Genomic DNA, 23,508 nt, shown 5'->3' with positions numbered 1-23,508 from the left:
GGGTATTGCCTTATCCCCAATGGAAAACGGGAACACGGCGGGAACACGGACTGCTTCTTCTGTTACTATAATTTTATTGGTCGCAAAGCAAATCAGTTATTTTACTTTGAGAAAATGAAATCAGAATTGCGTACATAATGTAAAATCAATTCAATAAAAATTCCGCGAAAAAAAATAAAATTTTGTATCGTTTCGAAAAATTTCGAATTAAATGAACGTTGATTTCGTATCGTTTCGAAGTCTCAAAGGTAAATATATATTTCGTTTCGTTTCGTATCAACACAGATATTTTAAATTTTGTTTCGTTAGGAAAAAGCGTTTTATCGCATACCCTTATGAATTTGCAATCGATTGATGACAAAATTATGAAAATCCGTTGCAAAATGATCAACTTAGGCTTCAAAACCTATCATATTTTCGTGACGATCTAATTTTTCCAAATTCTGAAATGTACTCCCATATCCGCATTAAAAACGAAGACGTAGTCTCGCGTCAAAAGACCTCGCAAAAAACGTGGGTGTACACAAAATCATGGAGTTCTTTCTTATTCTATATGATATATTTGTTCATCCAAAATGTGTATTAAATTATATTTATCTTCCATCCAAATTATATCCGCCTTGAATCACAACATTTACCTGTCTTAGTGGCGCTATTAGTAGATAGTTGATTTGATCTTGATACGACTACCAATCTACATAAATTTCTATCATTTCGGCACTAGCGGCGCCAACTTTTGAGAGATGGTGGAGCACCACGCCACTTGCACCGTGTGATGCCCCGCCTCTGTCTCTGCCAGTGCTTGTCGGCACGTTTCACGAACTCGTCGTTTCTATAAACTGCCGGATAAACTCCCTTGTCAATTTAGAAACATGGTGCACTTTCTGTGTAATCGCACTTAGTACACATTGTTGTCTTATCAAAATTTAAATCCGCACTACAAACTGTGTTATTTTGCGTCAGTGACTAACATGCCTTAAGTTGCACAGAAAACCCTAGAACTAAAACTCATTGCAATGACATACAGAACCAAATGTAAACGAAACAAAACAACATACTCTGACGCTAGTTGATCGAAGATAAATCCTAAATCTAAAATGTGTTTGAGTGATAGGTAGGATTAGCAGAACACAGTTTGTCGGTGTAAGAGCGTAAAAAATAATCGACCGGTATTCGGTTCCGTTTTTCGCTGTTATTTGTTAATTGTACCTTAAGCTAATCCAATTGTTACGTTGATATTAAACTAAACGATATGATTCGATTGATGCATTGTCAAGTATTAGGATTTCGGGAAATTAGATGTTTTCCCCGTTTAAATAGACTGAGGAGTTTAAGAAAATTTGACAATTTTGGTTCCATATCTGGAATGCATATACCTAGATTTGTTGAGGAGCCCAATACATAGCACTGCATTTATGATTCGCATTTATGATAGTTCTCAATAAAACCATGATTTTGATTTTCGATGGGTAACAAATTCTTTGGAAACCTTTTTTATTGGGATGTTCCTCTTACCTCATTTGTAAGAGAGACAGAAAAGAAAATTCGGTTGGCTGGTATGACATAAAAATGCCGAAGAGCATGTAGCACTGTTACACACTTGAATCATTTGTGTGAGAAACTGCATATATCAATTTTACACAATTACGAGAAATGTTTTGAAACAGATCAATAGTATTACGCAAAACTCTATACTCTGCGGCACTTCCAGTTCAAAAACTGCAAACAGTACTCCATAATTACTCTTAAAATACATACCTACTTTTCCAAACAAATTTGCCAGAAATTTTTGCCATAATACGTTTTGTTGAACAAGGATTCAAAATATATAAAAATCTCATTTTGGCCAAAAATGTCACAAATGCAGTTTCTCAAACAAATGGTTCACTTGTGGTCTGAACATAGTACCGTATGCTGATTTAAAACGAGAAAGAAAAAAACATTTGATTACCTCAAGATGTACATTATGAAACCGAAAAGGATTATATAAATAATCCACCTTTGACATGTTGCATCAATGTAAGTAACTTAACATGTGACAAAAAAACTAATCTTATATACGTAAGTAACAGCAACGAGTTTCAGTGCGATTTCTACTAATGATTTACTTCTCGAACCCTACATTTAATCTCGTCGCTAGATACATATTGTAAAATTTATTTAAGTTATAGGTGATTCTCGTCCGCTGAACCGACTTACCTCGATTACATACGAGAACCCTTCTGCTGCAGCACCTTTGCCCGATCATTTGATTCGTTCTCGCGACCGATCAGCGTGTTTGCACACTCTTTCGAAACCACACAAAGGAACTCGGCGTTCTCCTCGGCACCATAGTTGTACGACGTACCGATGTTGATGAGCTGCTCGAAGCGCCACCCATCCGACATGGTAGATACCATCTGAAAGACAACAAATCAAAATTGTCGAACCACATTTGAGACACACTACTTAGAGAATCTCACCTGTGTCAGTTCATTTTCCTGGCACTGCAGGACACGATAGACACGTTTTTTATCCGCCGCCGGTCGCTGTAAGTTCAAACAGGTTTAATTGATTGCACTGTTCTGACTATGCACACCAAGTTACCTGTTCCCTTCGTGCAATGTTGTCTTTTATCAGTCCAATCAGATGCGTTACATTATAGAACTCGGCTTCCTCGAGGACACCCTCCTCGGATAGACCATCATCCAGTACCAGCTTACCATGCCGCAGATAATTCAATACTGGCGCAAAATATCGCGGATCACGATCGATTAGGTAGGCCCCCGTTTCGTCCTAGGAGCAAAAAATAAACGGATTAATTCACCTTTAGTGAGTTATTGACCCATCCTAAATTATCTATATTTGAAATTTTATTACAAATGTAATACAAATTCTCCCGAAAAAATGAGAAACACAATTTTCCATACAGCGATTGCAGAGCCACGTGTGATCAAGATTATAGTTAATCTTGCCGCTAGCTCTGAGGAAGCCTCTATCCCTCTCAGCGCAGTCGAGCCCTTCCTGCACGCGTCCAACAGCCGTCCCGGTCCTGCGTCTGAGTTGGGAGATGAGGTCTTCCGAACTCCATCGTCAGGCAAGTACAACGAGCGTGTAATCGTTACCCTATCTGATAGTGTTTCGATTTCCAGTGCTCCATCATCCGGGTACCCGAATTCCGATCTCAACATATACTACCAAAATGTTGGAGGGATGAATAGTCGTGTTGAAGACTATCATTTAGCCGCTCTGGACCAATGCTATGACATCATCGTGCTTGTTGAGAAATGGCTAGATTATAGAACGCTTTCTGGTTACGTTTTCGGGGACGGGTACGAGGTATTCCGATGTGATCGCACCTCAAACAACAGCGCGAAAGCTATAGGAGGAGGAGTGCTTGTCGCTGTTAGGACGAGACTAAAGGCGAAAGCCATTGTGGATGACGCTTGGAATTCCGTCGAGCAGGTTTGGGTATCTATCGCACTCAAAAACCGTCACCTGTTACTCTGTGCTGCCTACATTCCTCCAGACCGTACTCGAGATCTTCATCTCATCGATGCACATTGCCGGTCAGTTAGTACTGTGTCGAGCAACGCGGCCCCTTGTGACGAAATTGTGGTACCGTGCACGCACCCAACTTTGCGCAGCTCCTAACTTTGCGCATTCTGCGGTTATTTTTGTAATAGAATGCGTTTAAGCTGAATTTCGAAATATGATTATTACTTGTCAGCACAATATACATGTTATCATAACAGTGCATGCATTTTTTCGCTGTTAAATGACATATTTTTCATTTTAATAGTACAAACTTGTACTGAAAACAGTGAAAATGATCAAAATGGCGTGTTCTTAGCACAAATGACAAGTGACGGTTTACCCGAAAAACTGTATTTTTTGTAAATTTTTACATTAGCTGCCAACTGATTACACATGGACCCAATTATTATAATATTGTAGAAGCCATTCCATGAGTTTTTGGTTAGTTATTCACATTTTTCTTTAAAATATATGACGCGCAATGTTAGGAACAATTTTTTAATACAGTGTACCTAATTTTGCGCATAACTCGTATTTCTTCGATATTTTCAACATTTATGATATACCCCGTCGGAATAGGGTTTACGCAAAAAAGTACTTTTGTTAGCTGTGGCCAATGTACATAAATGAGGCTGTACATCCGCCAACAGACATGAAAACATACTAAGTATGTCGAATCATAAGAAAATAATGCCGGGCATCCTCATATTCTCAAATATGCTCAAATATGCCTACAAATGGAATGAACATAAATTGTACTAGTAGTATTAGCTGAAAAAATAAAATTTGGATGAAAAATTGTATGATAGACGCTTGCTTCGTGTTAGAAATTTGTTATGTGCGCAAAGTTAGGCATATAATAAGGGGTCTGCTTTGAAGTTCAATTTACTATTTATTTTAAATTTTTGTACCAAATTTAGTTTTCAAACAATAATATAATAATAATACTACAGCATGGAAACTATTTCAGGCAGATAGCTACTTTCTGTAAGTTGTACGAGTTGATTCAATTTTGCATTTCCTTAACTGCGCAAAGTATGGTGCGTGCACGGTATTGGGGGAATTCAACCTTTCGGGCGTCGCTTGGATTCCGATTCATAGTGGTTTCCTCTGTCCAGATCATGCACTCTCCACTTTTCATCCTGGAGCCGTCACGTTTATTGACAGCTATAGTTCTGCAGATATGTTCCAGATCAACAACGTGACTAATGACAACAATCGCATTTTGGATCTTTGCTTTGTTAACGGCTTCGACATTGCCCCTTTCATTTCAACTGCACCCGCACCATTAGTAAAGCTCGTTCAACATCATCCCGCATTAGTTATCGCAGTCAAGAATTATGGTTCTCTTGAATTCTCCATCACTTCATCGGCAGTTTCGTACGATTTTCGGAAGGCAGACCACCGTAGTATAGACGCTGTGTTGTCTAATTTGGATTGGGAGCATATTCTGGATTCAGACGACGTCAATCTCGCTGCACAAACTTTCTCGCACGTCTTGGCTTATGTTATAGATCGGCATGTCCTGAAGAAGATTGTTCGCGATGGCTCCCGCGTTCCTTGGATGACAAATGAATTACGTTTGCTAAAAAGAATGAAGAAGGCCGCACTCAAAAGATTTACCAAATATCGTACACTCCCGCTAAAACAACACTATGTCAGGCTGAACTACAAATACAAACGCTAGAGTAAGACCTCTTATCACCGATACGAGCAGGGAATTCAATCTAGGCTCCGATCACATCCAAAATCCTTTTGGAATTACGTTAAAAAGCAACGAAAGGAGAAAGGATTGCCTTCATCTATGGTATTGGACGACGTATCGGCCTCGACGCAACAAGATATCTGTAGCATATTCTCTGCTAAGTTTGCCAGCGTTTTCTCAAATGAAGAGCCCCCTGCCGATCACATCTCACTTGCCGCAGAGAGTGTTCCGGTCACAAATCAGACGCTAAGCAGCGTGGATGTTTCAGACACGACGATTTCCAATGCCGCAACCAGACTGAAATCCTCATTCCATCCAGGCCCCGATGGGATTCCGTCCTCATTACTCAAGAAACACATCGTTTCCCTGCTTTCTCCACTTCGATGCATTTTCCAGCTTTCTCTGTCAACCGGTTTGTTCCCGTCATGTTGGAAAAAGGCGCAAATGTTTCCAGTCTACAAAAAAGGCAGCAAGCGTGACGTCAATAACTACCGGGGCGTTACTTCATTGAGCGCTGTTTCAAAATTATTTGAGTTGGTTGTCATGGATCCAATGCTATTCCATTGTAAGCAGTACCTGAGCGATGATCAACATGGGTTCATTGTCGGTCGATCCGCCACGACAAATCTACTGTGCCTAACTTCGTATGTTACCGACAGCTTACTAGAACGAGCTCAAACGGATGTTATTTACACGGATCTATCTGCCGCTTTCGATAAGGTGAACCATGAGATTGCAATCGCTAAGCTCAAGAGAATTGGAATCAACGGAAATCTTCTTAGCTGGTTCCGTTCCTATCTTACGGATCGGAAACTAACGGTTACTTTAGAAGACTGTTATTCACCTATGTTTAGTGCCACCTCTGGCATTCCCCAGGGCAGTCACCTGGGACAATTGATCTTTCTGCTCTATTTCAACGATGTAAATTCTGTTATCGAAGGCCCACGGTTGTCCTATGCAGACGACCTCAAAATTTATCTGAAGATCCGCTCATATGCAGATTGCGTAGACCTGCAACGCCAACTCGACGCCGTCGCAAATTGGTGTTCATTGAATCGAATGATGATCAACCCGGCAAAGTGCTCCGTTATTACTTTTTCTCGAAAGAAAGAGCCGATCATGTATAACTATGAATTGAGAGGAACGACAATCGAGCGCGTGAATCACGTGAAGGATCTCGGGGTAATCCTGGATTCACAACTGACTTACAAGCAGCACATCGCATACGTCGTCGATAAGGCTTCAAGAGCTCTTGCAGTTGTGTTTCAAATCGCTAAAACTTTCTCTGACATATATTGCTTGAAATCGCTATATTGCTCTTTAGTGCGCCCCACTCTAGAGTATTGTTCAGCCGTTTGGAGCCCATACTACAACAATGGTGTGGAACGATTGGAATCCGTTCAGCGTCGTTTTCTTCGGTTCGCACTTCGAAGGCTGCCGTGGAGTGACCCTTTCCAGTTACCAAGCTATGAGAGCCGCTGTCGCCTGATCAACCTTGACACTTTGCAAGTTAGAAGGAACGTCACCAGAGCATTGACCATTGCTGACGTCGTACAAGGCAGGGTTGAGTCAAAGGTTCTTCTTGAGCTTATCAACCTGAACGCCCGTCCGAGAGCTCTTCGTAATTATGTAATGTTGAGGCCAAGACACCATCGAACAAATTACGGTCAGGAAGGAGCTTTAGGCGGTTTGCAGCGGATATTCAATCAAGTTTCCCAAGTGTTTGATTTCCATTTGTCCCGAGAGGTTCTCCGGCGTAAATTTTATTGTTTTTTTTAATGAAGAAGCTTATTAGCTATATTAATGTGTGTTGCCATGACTTGACTATATGTATGTTTTTATTATGAATATTGTATTTTCATATATTTCATCCATAACATCATTGGGGCAGCAACAAGCCTGTTGATGGATAATAATAAATAAATAAATAAATAATCATCAAGAAAAATCAGGAATGACGGTATTTTCCAAAGGCTTACCAGAAGTGTTATAAACAAATCGAATAAATATTAAAGCTCAATGTTGATCATTCTTGTTACTCTTGGTATACTCAACGCATCTGTTCAACAAGGCAAGTGGACTGTATAGACGAATCCAAGTAAAAATAAGAAGAAGACACACGACGGTGTTAACTTTGACAGATCCTACAGCACAGCATAGGAAGATCATTTTAAAATGCTTATAATAAATTCTAGACAAATTGTAATTAAAATCTGATTTATGTACGGTACGGAAAAAGTTCTGAATTACGTATCTGAAAGCTTATCTCAATTTTTTGAATATTTTCCATAAATGTATCTATCATACAGTTCGGAACTTTTTCCGTATCATACATCAATCAGATTTTAATTACATTTTATCTAGAATTTACAATAAGCATTTTAAAATGATCTTCCTATGCTGTGCTGTAGGATCTGTCAAAGTTAACACCGTCGTGTGTCTTCTTCTTATTTTTACTTGGATTCGTCTATAGACGATATTCGGATTCGGTAGCGAAAGAAAAACGCGTGTTTCTTCTACCGTCAACTGCACAGAAACTATAGTATATTTAATCAATAAGTTGTCTTGGGAAATACAGTTTTTAAACAGGTATCGATACAATGTTGTTGGCTCTACATTAACGACGTACATCTTCCCCCCGTTGAAATGTAATATTTCAATCCCTAATCTTCATCCAATGGCAGTAGGCATATTTCAGTTACTGCTCTCTTACATTCTCCCTTCATCGTTCTCAATGTAACCACTCGAATAACATTATCCTGGCCCGGATGAAGAGCGGTGATTCTGCCGAGCTGCCAGTACATAGGTGGAGTATTTGGCTCGATGATTAGCACTAGTGCACCGAGTCGTATCTTGGTAACCTTAAACCATTTTTGACGATTTTGTAGTTCTGGTAAGTACTCGGAGGTCCATCGTTTCCAAAACTGCTGCTGCATCGCTTGTAGAAGTTGCCATCGTGATAATGTAGATTCCTTCAAGTTGATGTAAGATGGTTCTGGGATACACTGCATTTCTCTACCAATGATGAAGTGCGCGGGAGTGATTGCTGTTAGATCGTTGGTGTCATCTCGACATGGCGTCGGCTGTCGAGAGTTAAGTTGAGCCTCGATCTGCACCATCACAGTTGTCAATTCCTCGAATGTCAAGTTGCGAGAACCCACAATACGCTTCAAGTGAAATTTAACAGATTTCACACCTGCTTCCCATATCCCACCGAAGTGGGGGCTCCTCGGCGGAATAAAGCTCCAATCTATCCCCTTGCTGCAGCAAAACTCGTTCACCTTGCATGTTGCTCCTCGGCAAATAGCTTTGCAAGCTGCTCCAACTCAGTTTGCGAACCAACAAAATTAGTGGCATTATCGGAATAGATTTTGATCACCAAACCTCTACGACCGATAAATCTTTTCAGCGCCGCAAGAAAAGCTTCTGTTGTAAGGTTTGACACCACTTCGACGTGTATAGCGCGGGTGCTCATACACACAAAGAGGCAGACGTATCCCTTCGTGATGACCGCTTTTCTCAACCCGGTGTGTGACTTAATGTGGAAAGGGCCAGCAAAGTCGACTCCAGTATGAGCGAACACAGGAGCAGGCTGAACTCGATATGATGGTAGGTCACCCATCAGTTGAGTAGTTTTTACTGGATTGACCTTGAAGCAGGTGATGCATTCTCTAATAACCTTCCGGATGGTGGATTTTACATTGAGCGGCCAGTATCGTTGACGGACTACTGCTAACAAAGCCTTCTGGCCCGCGTGTAGGTTTTCTTTGTGTTGGTGTCAAATCAACGCTTCCAGTGAAAGAATGTTTCGCAGGTAACAAGATCTGGTGACGACTTTCAAACGGTATAAACGCCCGCTTAATGCGACCGCCAACTCGCAAAATTCCATCCTCAGGGTCCATGAACGGGTTCAGACTTCGTAAGCGGTGTTTAGTTTCTGAATCATTCTGTAGCGCCAATATTTCTGGTCGGAAAGCTTCACATTGAACCAGTCGCACAATAAGTTTCAAAGCTTGAGTTGTTTCCTGAACAGTCGGTAGCCCTGTCACTATTTTACGCCTTTTCGAAATGATGTAGTAAGCAAAGCGCACGACGTAAACCATACAACGCTGCATCTTCATAAAGTTGCTCACCCTCCCAAAGATTGGTAGCCTTTCTACAGAAGTTGTTACTGCCAAACAGGAACTTGGTCGTATCTCTGGTAATTCACTTTCCGGCAGCACGGGTGGTTGAACAATAATATCATCATGACTTTGCAAAATTACAGGACCGTTCCACCACACGCATTGGTCGATCAACTTTCTAGGACGCTCACCTCGTGATATTAGATCCGCTGGATTATGGTTTGTAGGTATGTACCGCCAGTTGTATTGCTTCGTGAGCTGCTGTATCTCACTGACCCTGTTCGATACAAACTGCTGAAGTGTAGCAGGAGATTTCTGAATCCAGCTAAGAACGATCGTAGAATCGGTCCACAAAGTTATCGAGGTGAAATGAAGATCGATGGCATCAATAACTTTGGCTACCATACGAGATAATAGGACAGCTGCCATTAGCTCCGCTCTAGGGGTAGTTATAGCCTTGGCCTTACCAGCCTTTTTGGTAGAAGTCGGGATTTACTGTACACACGCTTCATGGTAACAGCACGGTTGTTTTGCACAAGGAGCGTATAGAGACAGGCCCCATACGCATCGTCAGATGAATCTCCGAATCCGTGCAGCTCCAGACGATCCATATTTTTCGCAGATGATCCACCGTTGTATTTTCAGATTGTTCAGTACGTAGAGCTCCTCTCGAAAATTACTCCATCGTTTTGCAAGATGTTCGGGTACTTCGTCATTCCAATTGGTGTACAGCATTCCAACTTCCCGAAATATCAACTTGGCTGCAGTAATTACTGGACCCACAAATCTCAGCGGATCAAAAATTTTCGCTATGTCGCTCAAAATCTTCTTACGGGAAATACCTTCGCTTTCGTTCCTTGCTGGCTCCACCTGCATAGTAAACCAGTCCTCTTCCGGATTCCATGAAATGCCGAGTGTTTTGATGACATAAGAGGTGTTTCCATCCTTCACATTAAAATCGTTTCCTCTCAAATCAGTTGGAATATGCTGTAGAATCTTCTGCGTGTTAGAGCACCATTTGTGCGCTTCAAATCCACCAGAATGTAGCAGCTTCTCGAGTTCTGTGCATAGCTTTACCGTGTCCTCAATTGTATGGCCACCGCTTAAAGCATCATCGATGTAACACGACCGCTTGATAACTGCTGCAGCCGCTGGAAACTCTTGTTGTCCGTCTTCCGCAAGTTTAAATAGTGACATGGTGGCCAGAAACGGCGATGAAGCTAAACCGTATGTAACAGTTTGCAACTGGAAAATCTTAAGTGGAGAAGTGCGCTTCGTTCGGTACAGTATACGTTGATATGGAGTATCGCTAGCATGGACCGAAACCTGTCGGAACATTTTTAGAATATCTACAGTGAAGACATACCGAAAGACTCGGAAATTCAATAGAATAGATTCCAGATCGTTTTGCATGGTAGGTCCAACTTGCAACACATCGTTTATCGAAACACCTGTGGATGTTGGCGCTGACCCATCGAAGACGACTCTCAATTTGGTCGTAAGGCTACCTGGTCGTAGCACGCAGTGGTGTGGCAAATAATAATTGGACCCTGGAATTTCATTCACGTTTGCTTCAATTTCTCGCATATGGCCGAGATCTTCGTATTCCTTGATAAACGCAGAATATTCCTCTTTCAATTCCGGATGATGGTCTAACCTACGTTCCAAACCAAGGAAGCGCCTTTTCGCCATGTCGAATGATTCGCCTAGTTCATCCTTTCGTTCATTGAAAGGCAACCGTAGAGTAGAGTGGGGCAAGAGTACGCACTTAGTTTTCCATCGATCATGTGGCCCTTATAAAGCAAGCTTCTGCATATCAAATCAGTGTCGATGATTCATATACTTTTCTTTTATGTTATCCAGTGGAAAAAATACTGAAATTATTGAGATTCGTTCTAGTAGAACCCTTATTGCAAGACAAGTGAAAAACGCACTCTTACCCCACCGGTGGGGTAAAAGTGCGCATCGGGTGGGGTAAGAGTACGCATTTATCCAATTATGTGCTTTAAGTATTTATTAACACAAATAAAAGTTAATAACATTTAATTGATGTTTAATGAGCATATATTAGGGAATGTTTAAAGATTACGTAACTCTTAAAGGGGGAGGGGGTCCTAAAAATGTACACTTTCATACGAAAAACCATTGTTTTTTTATATATACAAAAAACTACAGAGGTAAAAATATATATCAGGTTGCGCGTAGCGTATACAAAGGCATTTTCGTTAAAGAAAGTCCACCAATCACGTAACGTAAAATTTGGCTATTTCATCAGCCCCCCCCCCCTATCTTACACTATTTGTATGAATCCTCTAAAAATTATATGGATCGTCACACGTCTCACAACCCCTCCCAGCTAAACGTTGCATAATTTATGAATGTTTCTTTTGATTAAATGAAATTATCATTTAGATGAAATTGTGTTTTCGTACTATGTTTAGGTGTACAACAAGTCCTAATACAATTTAATTATTTCGCTTCAGTGCTTTGTTCGCTAAGTCCTTTCTAACAACGAATTACTTCAACTTATCCTAAAAACTTGTGATAATTTCAAATTCTGTCCCTTTTTTCTTAGTTGTGGATCTTTACGCTTTGGAAGAAGTCTTTTCTCGGCCGGAGATACGGGTTTGACATCATAACTTGAAGATTCATATGCGTACTCTTGCCCCACCGGTTCCTGCGTACTTTTACCCCACAGTCCCAAAAATTATTTAAGTAATGGTTTTGACTTCTTGGAAAACCAACCGGATTGGTGTTCTGTACCATAAAGTACTCTATACAATAGGTTATCGAAATGGTATAATGTTCACCTGATTGATCGTATATATGGTAATGAAATACTAGTTGCGGAAATCCAATTATTTTTAGCAAAATGACCAAAAAGTTATCTAACTCCATATCTCCCTTGTTGTTTATTCAAATCGTTTACAATTACACATGATAATAGTTGGCCAGAATACCTGTCAAACTGTTGCAGTACTGCTGGTTTATCTTTTTTTATTACTTCAAAAAATTGAAAACGTACTCTTACCCCACGCGCACTCTTGCCCCACTCTACTCTACAGTAAATCTGCCTTCGGAATCTCGCTCGTGGGTACGCAAGAAATGTTCAATGCAGTCATTCGGTATCTTTGTCGTCACAGTACGAAAGTTGTCTGCTCCTTCAATACTCCAGAACCGCCGCAAAGTGGCATTTAAATCTTCTTCTTCGATTACGTTACAGAACATTCTTGCTATGATTGATTTCTTTTCGGATAGCACACCTCCGACTACCCATCCAAGTTCGGTAGCAGAGAGCAATGGAAGATTTTCAGCCAGCTTCATTCGTCCTTCTTTCATCAAATCCCAGAATGTTTCCGCACCCAATAGCATATCCACACGACTCTTCTTATTGAAAGTTGGGTCGGCCAGTGCGAGATGTGCAGGCAAATTCCAGTGCGAAATGTCGAACGATTTCGACGGAAGCTCTTCGGTGATCTTCGGTGCGATTAGAAATTCAAGCTCCGCCGAATACTCCGATTGGCGAGACTTGATCGTAGTTCGTAGAACATGACGGATTCTAGTGGATCCACCATTCAAGCCGCTAACTTGATAATCCGTAGCGTGCTTCTTCAATGCCAATAAATTGGCGAACCTTTCGGTGACGAAATTATTCTGCGAACACGAATCGATTGGCGTTCGACACAGAAATGCCACGGCTAGTACCACGGCCGTCGAAAGAAGAGTCTGTTTCTTCGGAGTAACCACCGTTGTGCACATTGTGATATTCTGTTCACTACGGTCGGTTTCGGGCGTGCCAGCAGAGGGCAGCTCAGAACGAGCTCTACGCTCGTCTGTCAAATGGGAACTCGAATCATCCGGGGACGTTTTCACCTGCGTTTCATCATGCTTCTTCTCTTCTGGGTGCAGCAAGGTATGGTGCCTCTTACTGCATTTCCGGCAAGAGTTCGAAGAAGAGCAATCGGTCGTACGATGCCCTTTCTGCATACAGTTAAAACACAATCCAAACTTTCGGAGATGGTTGTACTTTTCATTAACACTGTTCTTTTTAAATTGTTCGCACTTATACAGTTCGTGTTTGTAGTTACACATGGTACACTTCTGTTCACTTGTCATAGCTAGAGTTCTCGATTTCACTGCCGGTCGAATCGGCTTCATATTGTCCACTGTTTTAGAGTTGGCTTCCATTTTCTCCAGGATCCGGCACTGCTTTTTCAGGAACTCTATGGTTCCGAGGTAATCCAGAAGAATACCGGACTTCTGTTCCCCTTCCCATGCCTTTCGTGTGTCATTGTCCATTTTAGACGACAGGAGATTCAATACCATGCGTTCCCCTAAACCGGACATTGGCAGACCTAGTTTCTTCAACGCTTCAACATTTTTCACACACGTGTCCACAAGCTTTCGGAGATCTACCGAGTTTTCCTTCTGAACTTTCGGTAGGGTGAACAGCGCCTCGATGTGTTTATCTTCGATCAGACGTTTATCCTCAAACCGCTCAGTCAGAATCGTCCACGCCGCTGCATAATCATTATTATTAATAATGTCTTGGTCAATTATGCCGGCTGCTTTGCCGATGAGGGAATTGCGCAGATGGTACAATTTAATTGCGGACGATTCTTTATCGTACCGTGCCATAATCGTTTGAAACATGTACTTGAACGAAAACCACGATTCATAAGTTCCGTCAAACGTTGGAAGTGGTGCTTTCAACTGAGGGAAGCTTTGGGACACTGTTGGCATGGGTGTGGAGGAATATGGTGTTGGCAGCATAGCAGTAACAACTGGTGTTTGCTCCGGTCGACGCACTTCATCCAAGAACATCGCAAGTCGGATGCTCAAATCGTTATATAGCGACTCAAAATCAATGAATCGCTGTTCTTGTTCACTTCTCCGTTCATCAGACAGGGCGAGGGCATAAATGGCATTTTGCAGTTTATTATATTCACTATAGCACAGTTCAACTGTTTTTAGGTGTTGTTGCAAAAAATGCACATTGCTCAGGTTAGGGTTCGGTTCTTCATCATTGTCTTCGAGTGCATGTTTAATGCGTGTCAACTTGCCCTTCACCGCTCCTCTCTGATGAATAAGCACTTTAAGTTTTTCTTCCATCATTTTTGTTTTTTCCTTTTGTTGTTGTTTGTTCACCAATGCTGAGTATTGGGCTATTCACTCCCCTATTCTTATTCTCCAATTTTGAAGGCGTTCTAAACATCCTTCGCCATACGCACACACTAATACGAGCGAGTGCTACGAGCCGCGCCGACGAGGCCGAGCCCCACTACATTCGGCTGTTGCGTCAGCCAAATGCTCTGGAATAATCTTTTCCGAGAAGGATCGCGATTTTCGCGTCAAAAATCACGTCAATTGGTCACTGCGCGATGTAATCACAATATCCGGCCTAGAAGGACCACAAATTATGTCCAACAAGGCAAGTGGACTGTATAGACGATATTCGGATTCGGTAGCGAAAGAAAAACGCGTGTTTCTTCTACCGTCAACTGCACAGAAACTATAGTATATTTAATCAATAAGTTGTCTTGGGAAATACAGTTTTTAAACAGGTATCGATACAATGTTGTTGGCTCTACATTAACGACGTACAGCATCCCCGGGCCTTAGCCAATCTACGTTGTATGACACTGCTGACTTAAATTTTCAACGTGACGATTATTATATCGAACTCATGAAATCAATGTGAACTCAACTCGTGGAAAACTTATTCCAGGTTATCCAGGACCCTTCATCACAACGGACCTTTCTATCCACTGACTGGCAGGCTCGAGCGTCCGGTCCTGCTTCAGACGCATAAGGGGTTTAAAACAATTCAGTTTCAGGGTATTAAATTTGAGAGATAATAGAAGAAAGAGATTGAGAGTATAGAACGGCTTGTTGTCCGCTTCCGGCTCTAGCCACTGCAATGGAACCTATTTATTAGAGGAGTGTTCAATACCAAATTTTCAGAGCGACTTATCTGCTTTTGTAAACAAAGATCCAAACGTCGATTTAACGAATCTGATTGCACGCAAACCAATACAACAAACATGTACTTCTTCGATGCATTCACCACCAGTCCAACTTTTGTTGCTTCACGTTTAAGGCGGGTGTACTGTTCTGCCACCTTTGCAAATGTCGACAATGTCCATGTCATCCGCGAAACAAATAAATTGACTGGATCTGTTGAAAATCGAACCCCGGCTGTTACACCCGACTCTCCGCATGACACCTTCTAGCGCAATGTTGAACAACAGGCACGAAAGTCCATCACCTTGTCTTAGTCCCCAGCGCGATTCGAACGAACTGGAGTATTCGGCCGAAATCTTCACACAGTTTTGCACACCAGTCTGGTAAGCTACCCAGCAAAGCTGTTCTTGTCCGTAATTTTTCATAGCTCTACGCGGTCTATACTGTCGTATACCGCCTTGAAATCAAAGAACAGATGATGCGTTGGGACCTGGTATTCACGGCATTTTTGAAGGATTTGCCGTACAGTAAAGATCTGGTCCGTTGTCGAGTGACCATCAACGAACCCGGCTTGATTACTTCCCACGAACTCATTCACTAATGGTGCCAGACGACGGAAGATGATCTGGAATATCACTTTGTAGGCGGCATTAAGGATTATGATCGCTCGAAAGTTCTCACACTCCAGTTTGTCGTCTTTCTTGTAGATGGGTGGGGCATATAACCCCTTCCTTCCACTCCTCCGGTAGCTGTTCAGTTTCCCAGATTTTGACTATCAGTTTGTGCAGGCAAGTGGCCAGCTTTTCCGGGCCCATCTTGATGAGCTCAGCTCCGATACCATCCTTACCAGCTGTTTTATTGGTATTTAGCTTTTAGATCGCATTCTTAACTTCCCTTAAGATAGGGGCAGGTTGGCTTCCATCGTCCGCAGAACTGACGTAGTCATTTCCTCCACTGCCTTGACTTTCACTGCCTGTACTCTCAGCGCCATTTAAATGTTCTTCGTAGAGCTGCTTCCACCTTTCGATCAACACACGTTCGTCCGTCAAATGCTCCCATCTTTAGCCCGCACATTTCGGCTCGCGGCACGAAGCCATTGCGGGAAGCGTTGAGCTTCTTATAGAACTTGCGTGTTTCTTGAGAACGGCACAGTTGTTCCATCTACTCGCACTCCGCTTCTTCCAGACGGCGTTTCTTCTCCTGAAATAGGCGGGTCTGCTGTCCCGCTTCCGTCTATAAAGTTGCTGCATCCTTCTCCTCCAGAATCTGTCTGCACTCTTCGTCGAACCAATCGTTCCGTCGACTTCGTCCCACACACCCGACGTTGTTCTCTGGTGCCTCGTTAATGGCTGCTTAAACTGTATTCCAGCAGTCCTCAAGAGGGGCCCCATCGAGCTCACCTTCTTCCGGCAACGCTCCTTCGAGATGCTGCGCGTATGCAGTGGCGACATCAGATTGCTTCAGTCGCTCTAGGTCGTACCGCGGCGGTCGTCAGTACCGAACATTGTTGATGACGGATAGTATTGGGCGCAGTTTAACCATCACCAGATAGTGGTCAGAGTCGATGTTAGTGCCACGATACGTCCTGACGTCGAAAATGCCGGAGAAGTGCCGTCCATCAATCAGAACGTGGTCGATTTGTAATTCTGTCTGCAGTGGTGATCTCCAGGTGTACCGATACGGGAGGCTGTGTTGGAAGTAGGCGAAATCAATTAGTCGTAGGCCGTTTTCGTTCGTCAGCCGGTGAGCGCTGAACTTCCCAAAAGTCGGTCTAAACTCCTCCTTTTGGCCAACCTGAGCAATCAAATCTCCTATGATGATTTTGACAGCTTGGGCAGCTGTCGTACTCACGTTCCAGCTGCGCGTAGAATGCGTCCTTATCACCATCAGTGCTTCCGGAGTGTGGGCTATAGACGTTGATTATGCCGAAGTTGAAGAACCGGCCTTTGATCCTCAACCTGCACATTGTCTCGTTGGTCGACCAGCACCCGATCACGCGCCTTTGCATATCGTCCATCACTATGGTAAATGGTATGATTACCTCTAAATTGTATGCCGTCGATTAGCACCAATTGCAAGGGAGTTCGTGTGGCAGTACCAGGTGGGTTTTATGGGCGAACGCTCCACCACGGACCAGTTGTTCGCCATTCGCCAAGTACTGTAGAAATGCTGCGAATACAACGTTCCCACACATCATCTTTTCATCGACTTCAAAGACGCATGTGATACAATCGATCGGGACCAGCTATGGCAGCTAATGCACGAACACGGATTTCCGGATAAACTGACACGGTTGATCAAAGCAACGATGGATCGGGGCATTCTCGAGTCCCTTCGAAACGCGCAGAGGGTTACGGAAAGATGATGGTCTTTCGTGTCTGCTATTCCCGGGGTCGAATTGTTTCAAGTTTCCGAAGAAATTTCTGAATTCCCGGTGTTGAACTTTATTTCAAAATTTAAAAAAAAACTCAAGAAAGAAATTTAAAAAAAATCTGAATTTATTTGTGAAGGGTTTCTGTAGTGGCCAAATTATGAACTTATTACCTGACATCATGCACGCGTACAAAAAAAGGATGAGATTGAGCAACGACTGCTATGCGCACATAAAAATTAGCGCACGCGAGTCTCACGAAGCTTGTGTACCTCACATTAACATTGGTGAGTCGCATTGAGATATCTCAATGCGTTCAGCTCATGCGCTGTTTGCCATGGCAAACCTTTGCAAACAACAACGAAGGTGCGTAAAACAGCTTGGGCGGGAAATTTTCATTCAAAAAAATCGTCGCCTAATTAACCCCAGCTATGCATTCTTCGTGCATGAGATGAGTCTCATGAGACGTACATTGAGACACGCTCACTCAGTTATTTTATGCGCGCTACCTGCTCTCGTCGCACTGAATCTGTGCTACGTGAGCTTTTGTAGCTCATGGCACACTGTCTCATTCATGTATACACGAGAATTAAGAGACTCTGCTTATTAAGTCAAAATTGCTGGTGAACCAACATTACCACAACTCTGGCACCGCCAGTGCTAAATTACAAGGGTCCAGATGATTTCCTAAGCAATAAAAACTCAATTATTTGCCTAAACTGAAGAGAAATCTGAATGAATTTGAGAAAACTGAACTACCAGTAGAAAGGATCCAGATTTTTTTATCTGTACAGTCTCACTCATATACCACCTTGCGAAGCAATCCAATTTAGGCATTGCGTTGGGCTCGGTCCAACGTTATCCTTGATTACTTCGTAGTTGTCATCGGCAATTTTTTTCGGGATTGTTCCCATGAAGGGTCATTATTTAAGAATGTTCAAACCTATTAGCACTAAACAGCCTAGTAATCAGCTTAATAATTTAAAATGTTCTGAAAAATAAGAAGTCCACAATATTAAACTGATTCTATGTTAAATCAATAAAAGTTTAATAAAAAAAATGCGAAAATGTCAGTCTCGGCGTTGGAAACAGTCAATGTCAAAAATATGTATAGCAACTGCCATTATGACGAGCGTGGAAAACTGTATAGGGCACTGCGCATATGAATCTCTTTCTTTTTGGATTTTTATGAAAGTTAGGTCACAACAAGACCAGTAACTATAAATTTTGACGGTTAGTGGTCTTGTTGTTATCTAATTCCTATGCATTGAGAAAAGTTAGAAATCTGTCGTGTAATGTCTTGTAATAATGTAATGTATTCTGATTGTGGATGAGCGCCGAAATGGGACAGCCAAAACTTTTGAGTGAATCTACGGAATTGATGTTGAACCAATCTGGCATCGCTTCTCTCACCTTATTCTAATAAAATATCTTCGAATAGCTTTAAGGTTCGCAACACTAAGAAGGCGATTACGTAAGGAGGTCCGAAACAACCACTTCGTCCAACAAGCAAGCTTGGATGTTATGAGCGTAGGCAACACCAGGACATAAAACGAGTCACTACCTATTTAAACGGTTTTCAGTCTCAATTATCATCAAACAACAAGTTATTCTCTTCAGTGGGGCAAATTGACTCGAGTTTGAGATTTTTCATCAAAGGTAACATGGGACAATTATGCGTAGTACGGCAGTATCATCGTATGACATTTTCTAAGAGGGGGAGATGTAGCAGGCCTATCCATGTAGGGCCTGCCCAACCTTTTCGAGCCATGGGCCAATTCTTAGAATTCACACTTGTTGGCGGGCCAGAAAATATTCGGTACCGCCATCGGGGGTGACAATGGGTCTGGGGGGTGAGAATGGGTCATCGCTCTCACCGACAGCCTGGAGGTCGGAGAGCAAAATCGTTCAAAAAGGTCTCTTATATTTTAGTCTTCTTGCCCTCAGATACATTTAATCTATTCTACAAGCATTCTAAGTAGTTGAAACAGTGACCCATTCTCACCCCCATTTGACCCATTGTCACCCCCGACGACGGTACATATAACTTTTAAATATTTTCAGAACAACCATATTTTTTTTTCATTTTCTAGAAAAACTAAACACGATTTTGTTGTGTTCAAACAATCTTTTCTGTTTATTTCGTTTTCGTCGTTGCATTAGTTGAAAATTTCGTTACTTTACCAGCATATTGAAAAGAATTGCACGAACTATTTGTAGAAATGTACCAGATTTCAGAAAATCACTGTGCAAAGTCCAATCATTAAGATGTTTGGCGATATTTGCTATAAACACCAAGTAACTCATCTTTTCAGGATCATTCAGCTCGGGCAGTGGTTTTCCTTCATCTTGTAGACATGGTGCCATTTTCATTTCGAAAAGAACAAAATTTCTCAAGCATGGTACCACGGCTTAGTAACTGAAATTCGCAAGGTTGAGTTCTTAAACGTAGATAAAGTTGATTGTCTTAGTAACGAGCGTCAATACTTGAGGAATTTGTAACAACGCCATTGTTCTTTTCTGTCATTGCTGATTCTCCAATGCTCAATCGTAAGGTCACTTTAAGTTTTCGAAAGAGAAAATAAGTTACTTCATACAGGTCTTAACAGCCGTCAGTTTTTTACGTTAGTTATTCTCTGCATTGGGACCAAAGCTGCCAATTTCTTTGTCATTTGAGAATGACCATCAATTCCTGTAATGAAGACCGCCACGTACGCCACGTTTTTCACGTCAGTATTTTTATTGTTTGCGAGAGAGTAGGCGTAGCTTTCAAATCTTCTGCGAGAACTTTTACTCTTCATCGTCTTCCGCGCAAACTAATGTTACCTCAAAATTTTGTAGCTAAATTTTATTATTTGAGGGGGGATTACAAAGTTTTACCGGAAAAATAATAAAATATTGAGCTTTCATAGAAAATTATTTACGAAAACTGATGAGTTTTTCGATTTTATCAATTTACGCCCCAATTTTTATTTCCTACACCCTTCATTATCGAAAGGTCAAAGAAGAAATAAGTATTTGTTCCGTCCTTAATGGAAATGTAAATTGAATGAGCTTTGAGCCTTTAAAGTTGTATTGACTGGGGCCTTTCAAATGTCATATTTCATACAATTCTTGGATTCAGATTTTATTCCTTCAATATATGTATCAAAAATTTCCGAACAAATTAAGCCAACCAGCCTTCCTTTTTTCAACGTGAACATGAACTACTCTGACTAATCTTTATTGAAAACCCGATGTTCCACATCAACCTTCTGCGTCTTAGGGTGCATCCATAAATTAGGTAACGCTCAGAGGGGGAGGGGGTGGACCGAAGTGTGACAAATCATACAAAAAAATTCAATGCAATTCATGCAAAAAGTGTGACAAGGTGAGGGGGTTGAATTCGGCCAATTTTTGTGTTACGTTATTAATGGATCTTCCCTTAGGGTCGCTTAATGCAATCAATTCAAATTATGTAAAATATTGATTTTCGTTTCAAATTTAAATAAATGGTTTTGCAGTGTGAGCTTTGATTTATAACTTACGTATTTAAATAATGAATAATAAAAAAGAGCTTCTCAAGCTAGATAGAAGAGCTGACGGGCCGACTATGAGGTTATTTTTTTTTTACACGCCGCGGGCCACAGAAAATGGAACCGAGGGCCGCATCCGGCCCGCGGGACGTACGTTGAGCAGCCCTGAGTAGGCGTGCCGGTTGTAGGTCATTTGGCCTAAAGTCGTTTGGCCTAATGACGCTTGGCATAAGGCCGTTTGGCCTAATTGTCATTTGGCCTAAAGTCGTTTGGCCTAATGATTGTTTGGCCTAATGGTTGTTTGGCCTAATGGACGTTTGGCATAATTTGAAAAACGTAAATTATTCTTTCTACACCCAATCGGCGGTTGTTAGATTTTCTAACAATTCTTTATAAGAATCACACCAAAATCTGTATAAGAATTGGGCATATGCGAAATTGTTAGATTCTTATACAATTTTTGTATAAGAATCTAACAATTTCGCATATGTCAATTCTTATACAGGTTTTGGTAGATTCATATACATAATTGTTTGAAAATCTAACAACCGCCGGTTGGGTTTAGTAAATTATGTTTAAATGTTAATATTTTATTGAATGCTACAATTTGGAAATCCACATTACTATTATTGGTGTATAACAACATTATCCGATAGTCATCGTCAGTCACATACGATATGTGCACTCCCGGCCAAAAGTTTGGGTTCACCCTTGAAAAATATAGGCAAAAGTTTGGCCGTCTTGCATCCGATTTCGGGTATTATTAGCTCGATACAAAGAATTTGAGTAATGTGATATGTGCCATCACAAATATTGCCCTTCGCTCGCTTTCAAATCGACTTTTATAAAAAAAAAACATTCTTCATGCCTGCCGTATCCTAACGGAACTATCAATTCTATACTTTCACCTCTAATTCTATCATGAACATGTGCGTCTAAGTTTGGAATATGATATTAGCATTTCCATATCATTGTAAATCGTTTAACTTCACGTAGAAGTAACACACACAAAATCATTAATTTAATGGAAATTAATGTCAAATTAGCTTCAAGACAGCACAATAGTGCTTTAACTAGGTACCTATAAGTGCGTTATCTGTCTCAAATCGAAAACTCATCAATAAATTAGATGTTAATTAACAAAGAAGGTAAATAACAGTTATCATCACAGTAATAGCGCATAATAGTATCGATTCATCACAAGTGAGTATAATTGAAGCTGATGTGCAGAAATAAAAGAAAAACTCCCTACGTAATTTGACCCTCCGTTTACTAAAATAACTAAACTACTCACTCGATCCGAAATAAGATCACTGTCCTCCTGAATCAACCGGGACAGGAACGAATTTGGATCCCGGGACAGGGTGGTCTTGGTGGTCAAAAAGCAGGTTCCGCCAACGTTCAGCTTGATCCATTGATCTTTCTTACCCTGAATGGGGTATTGTGACGCAGCGGAGCACGACGCCGACGACGATGACGACGAAGGATCGCACCCGGAAGCAGATGCTCCTCCGCCACCCTCCCGGGACTGGCCGTTCAGATTGACCGTGGCCATTTTCTGTACTAGATTTGACCGTTCCAGTTTTACCGTACTTTGGATCGCTCGGTGGCTTCCTCCTTTTTTCTGATGGAGAAGATAATGCTTTGAACTTGTCTTTTCTAGCTAGCTGCAACCGTGGTTTAAGATTAAATTTTAGCAACACATTACTGCAGCACTATTGAAAAACGCAATCGTTCACTTTTATAACACTTTTCTCTAATTATTCATGAGGAAAATTGAAACAAAACTGGAAAATATTTTGAGTTTTCTGGGACGTTCTTTTTTGCTGCTGCTGATGGTGGTTGAGAGGAAAAACGACAACATCAAAAGCATCAGAAAATGGTGACAGTCGTGTGACAGCAATCACGGTTGCCAGTTTGTCAGAAACTGCAAAACTTACGGTAAGTGGTCCTTCCAAAAATACGACCACCCTTTTTCAGTATCTTCGATTTCCCCCCCTCCTCCTTTCAAAAAATGCAGTATTTTTTCAGTTTTTGTTTTCGATTGCATTGTGTTTGGCCCATAAGCCGTAATCGCACACGAGGTTTGTTTTAAATTTTAGTCAGAGTGTATGTAATTAAGAGTGGTGACATGTGCCGCATTTGACAGGTCTCCTGCTCGTTTGGAACACGATTTTGTATGGGAATGACAGATGAATTTTGTCCCAATTCTGACAGTGTCGCCACTCTTAATAGGCCTTTTCATGTGACACTGCCGAGACTGCACTTGTTTACAACCGCTGAACAGGCCCGCAAGTCCGAAGCTGTCACTTT

At 41.6% G+C, this 23,508-nt stretch overlaps 1 protein-coding gene across 1 annotated transcript; it reads right to left on the bottom strand.

Moving 5' to 3' along the window:
* Window positions 1-576: 576 nt before the first annotated feature.
* LOC134205575 (BTB/POZ domain-containing protein KCTD5) lies at window positions 577-23,061 on the bottom strand. The gene is made up of 4 exons (XM_062680928.1): window positions 22,490-23,061; window positions 2,587-2,775; window positions 2,463-2,528; window positions 577-2,399 (listed from the first exon to the last, which is right to left on the bottom strand). Exons 1-4 carry the CDS (start codon window positions 22,748-22,750, stop codon window positions 2,205-2,207), a joined length of 711 nt encoding a protein of 236 aa, XP_062536912.1. The 5' UTR covers window positions 22,751-23,061; the 3' UTR covers window positions 577-2,204.
* Between the last annotated feature and the right edge of the window lie 447 nt (window positions 23,062-23,508).

This window comes from Armigeres subalbatus, chromosome 1, assembly GCF_024139115.2.
Source record: "Armigeres subalbatus isolate Guangzhou_Male chromosome 1, GZ_Asu_2, whole genome shotgun sequence".
Lineage (NCBI taxonomy): Eukaryota > Metazoa > Arthropoda > Insecta > Diptera > Culicidae > Armigeres > Armigeres subalbatus.
The sequence above is the reverse complement of the archived record's forward strand: the minus strand, read 5'-3'. Positions and strand labels throughout refer to the sequence as shown.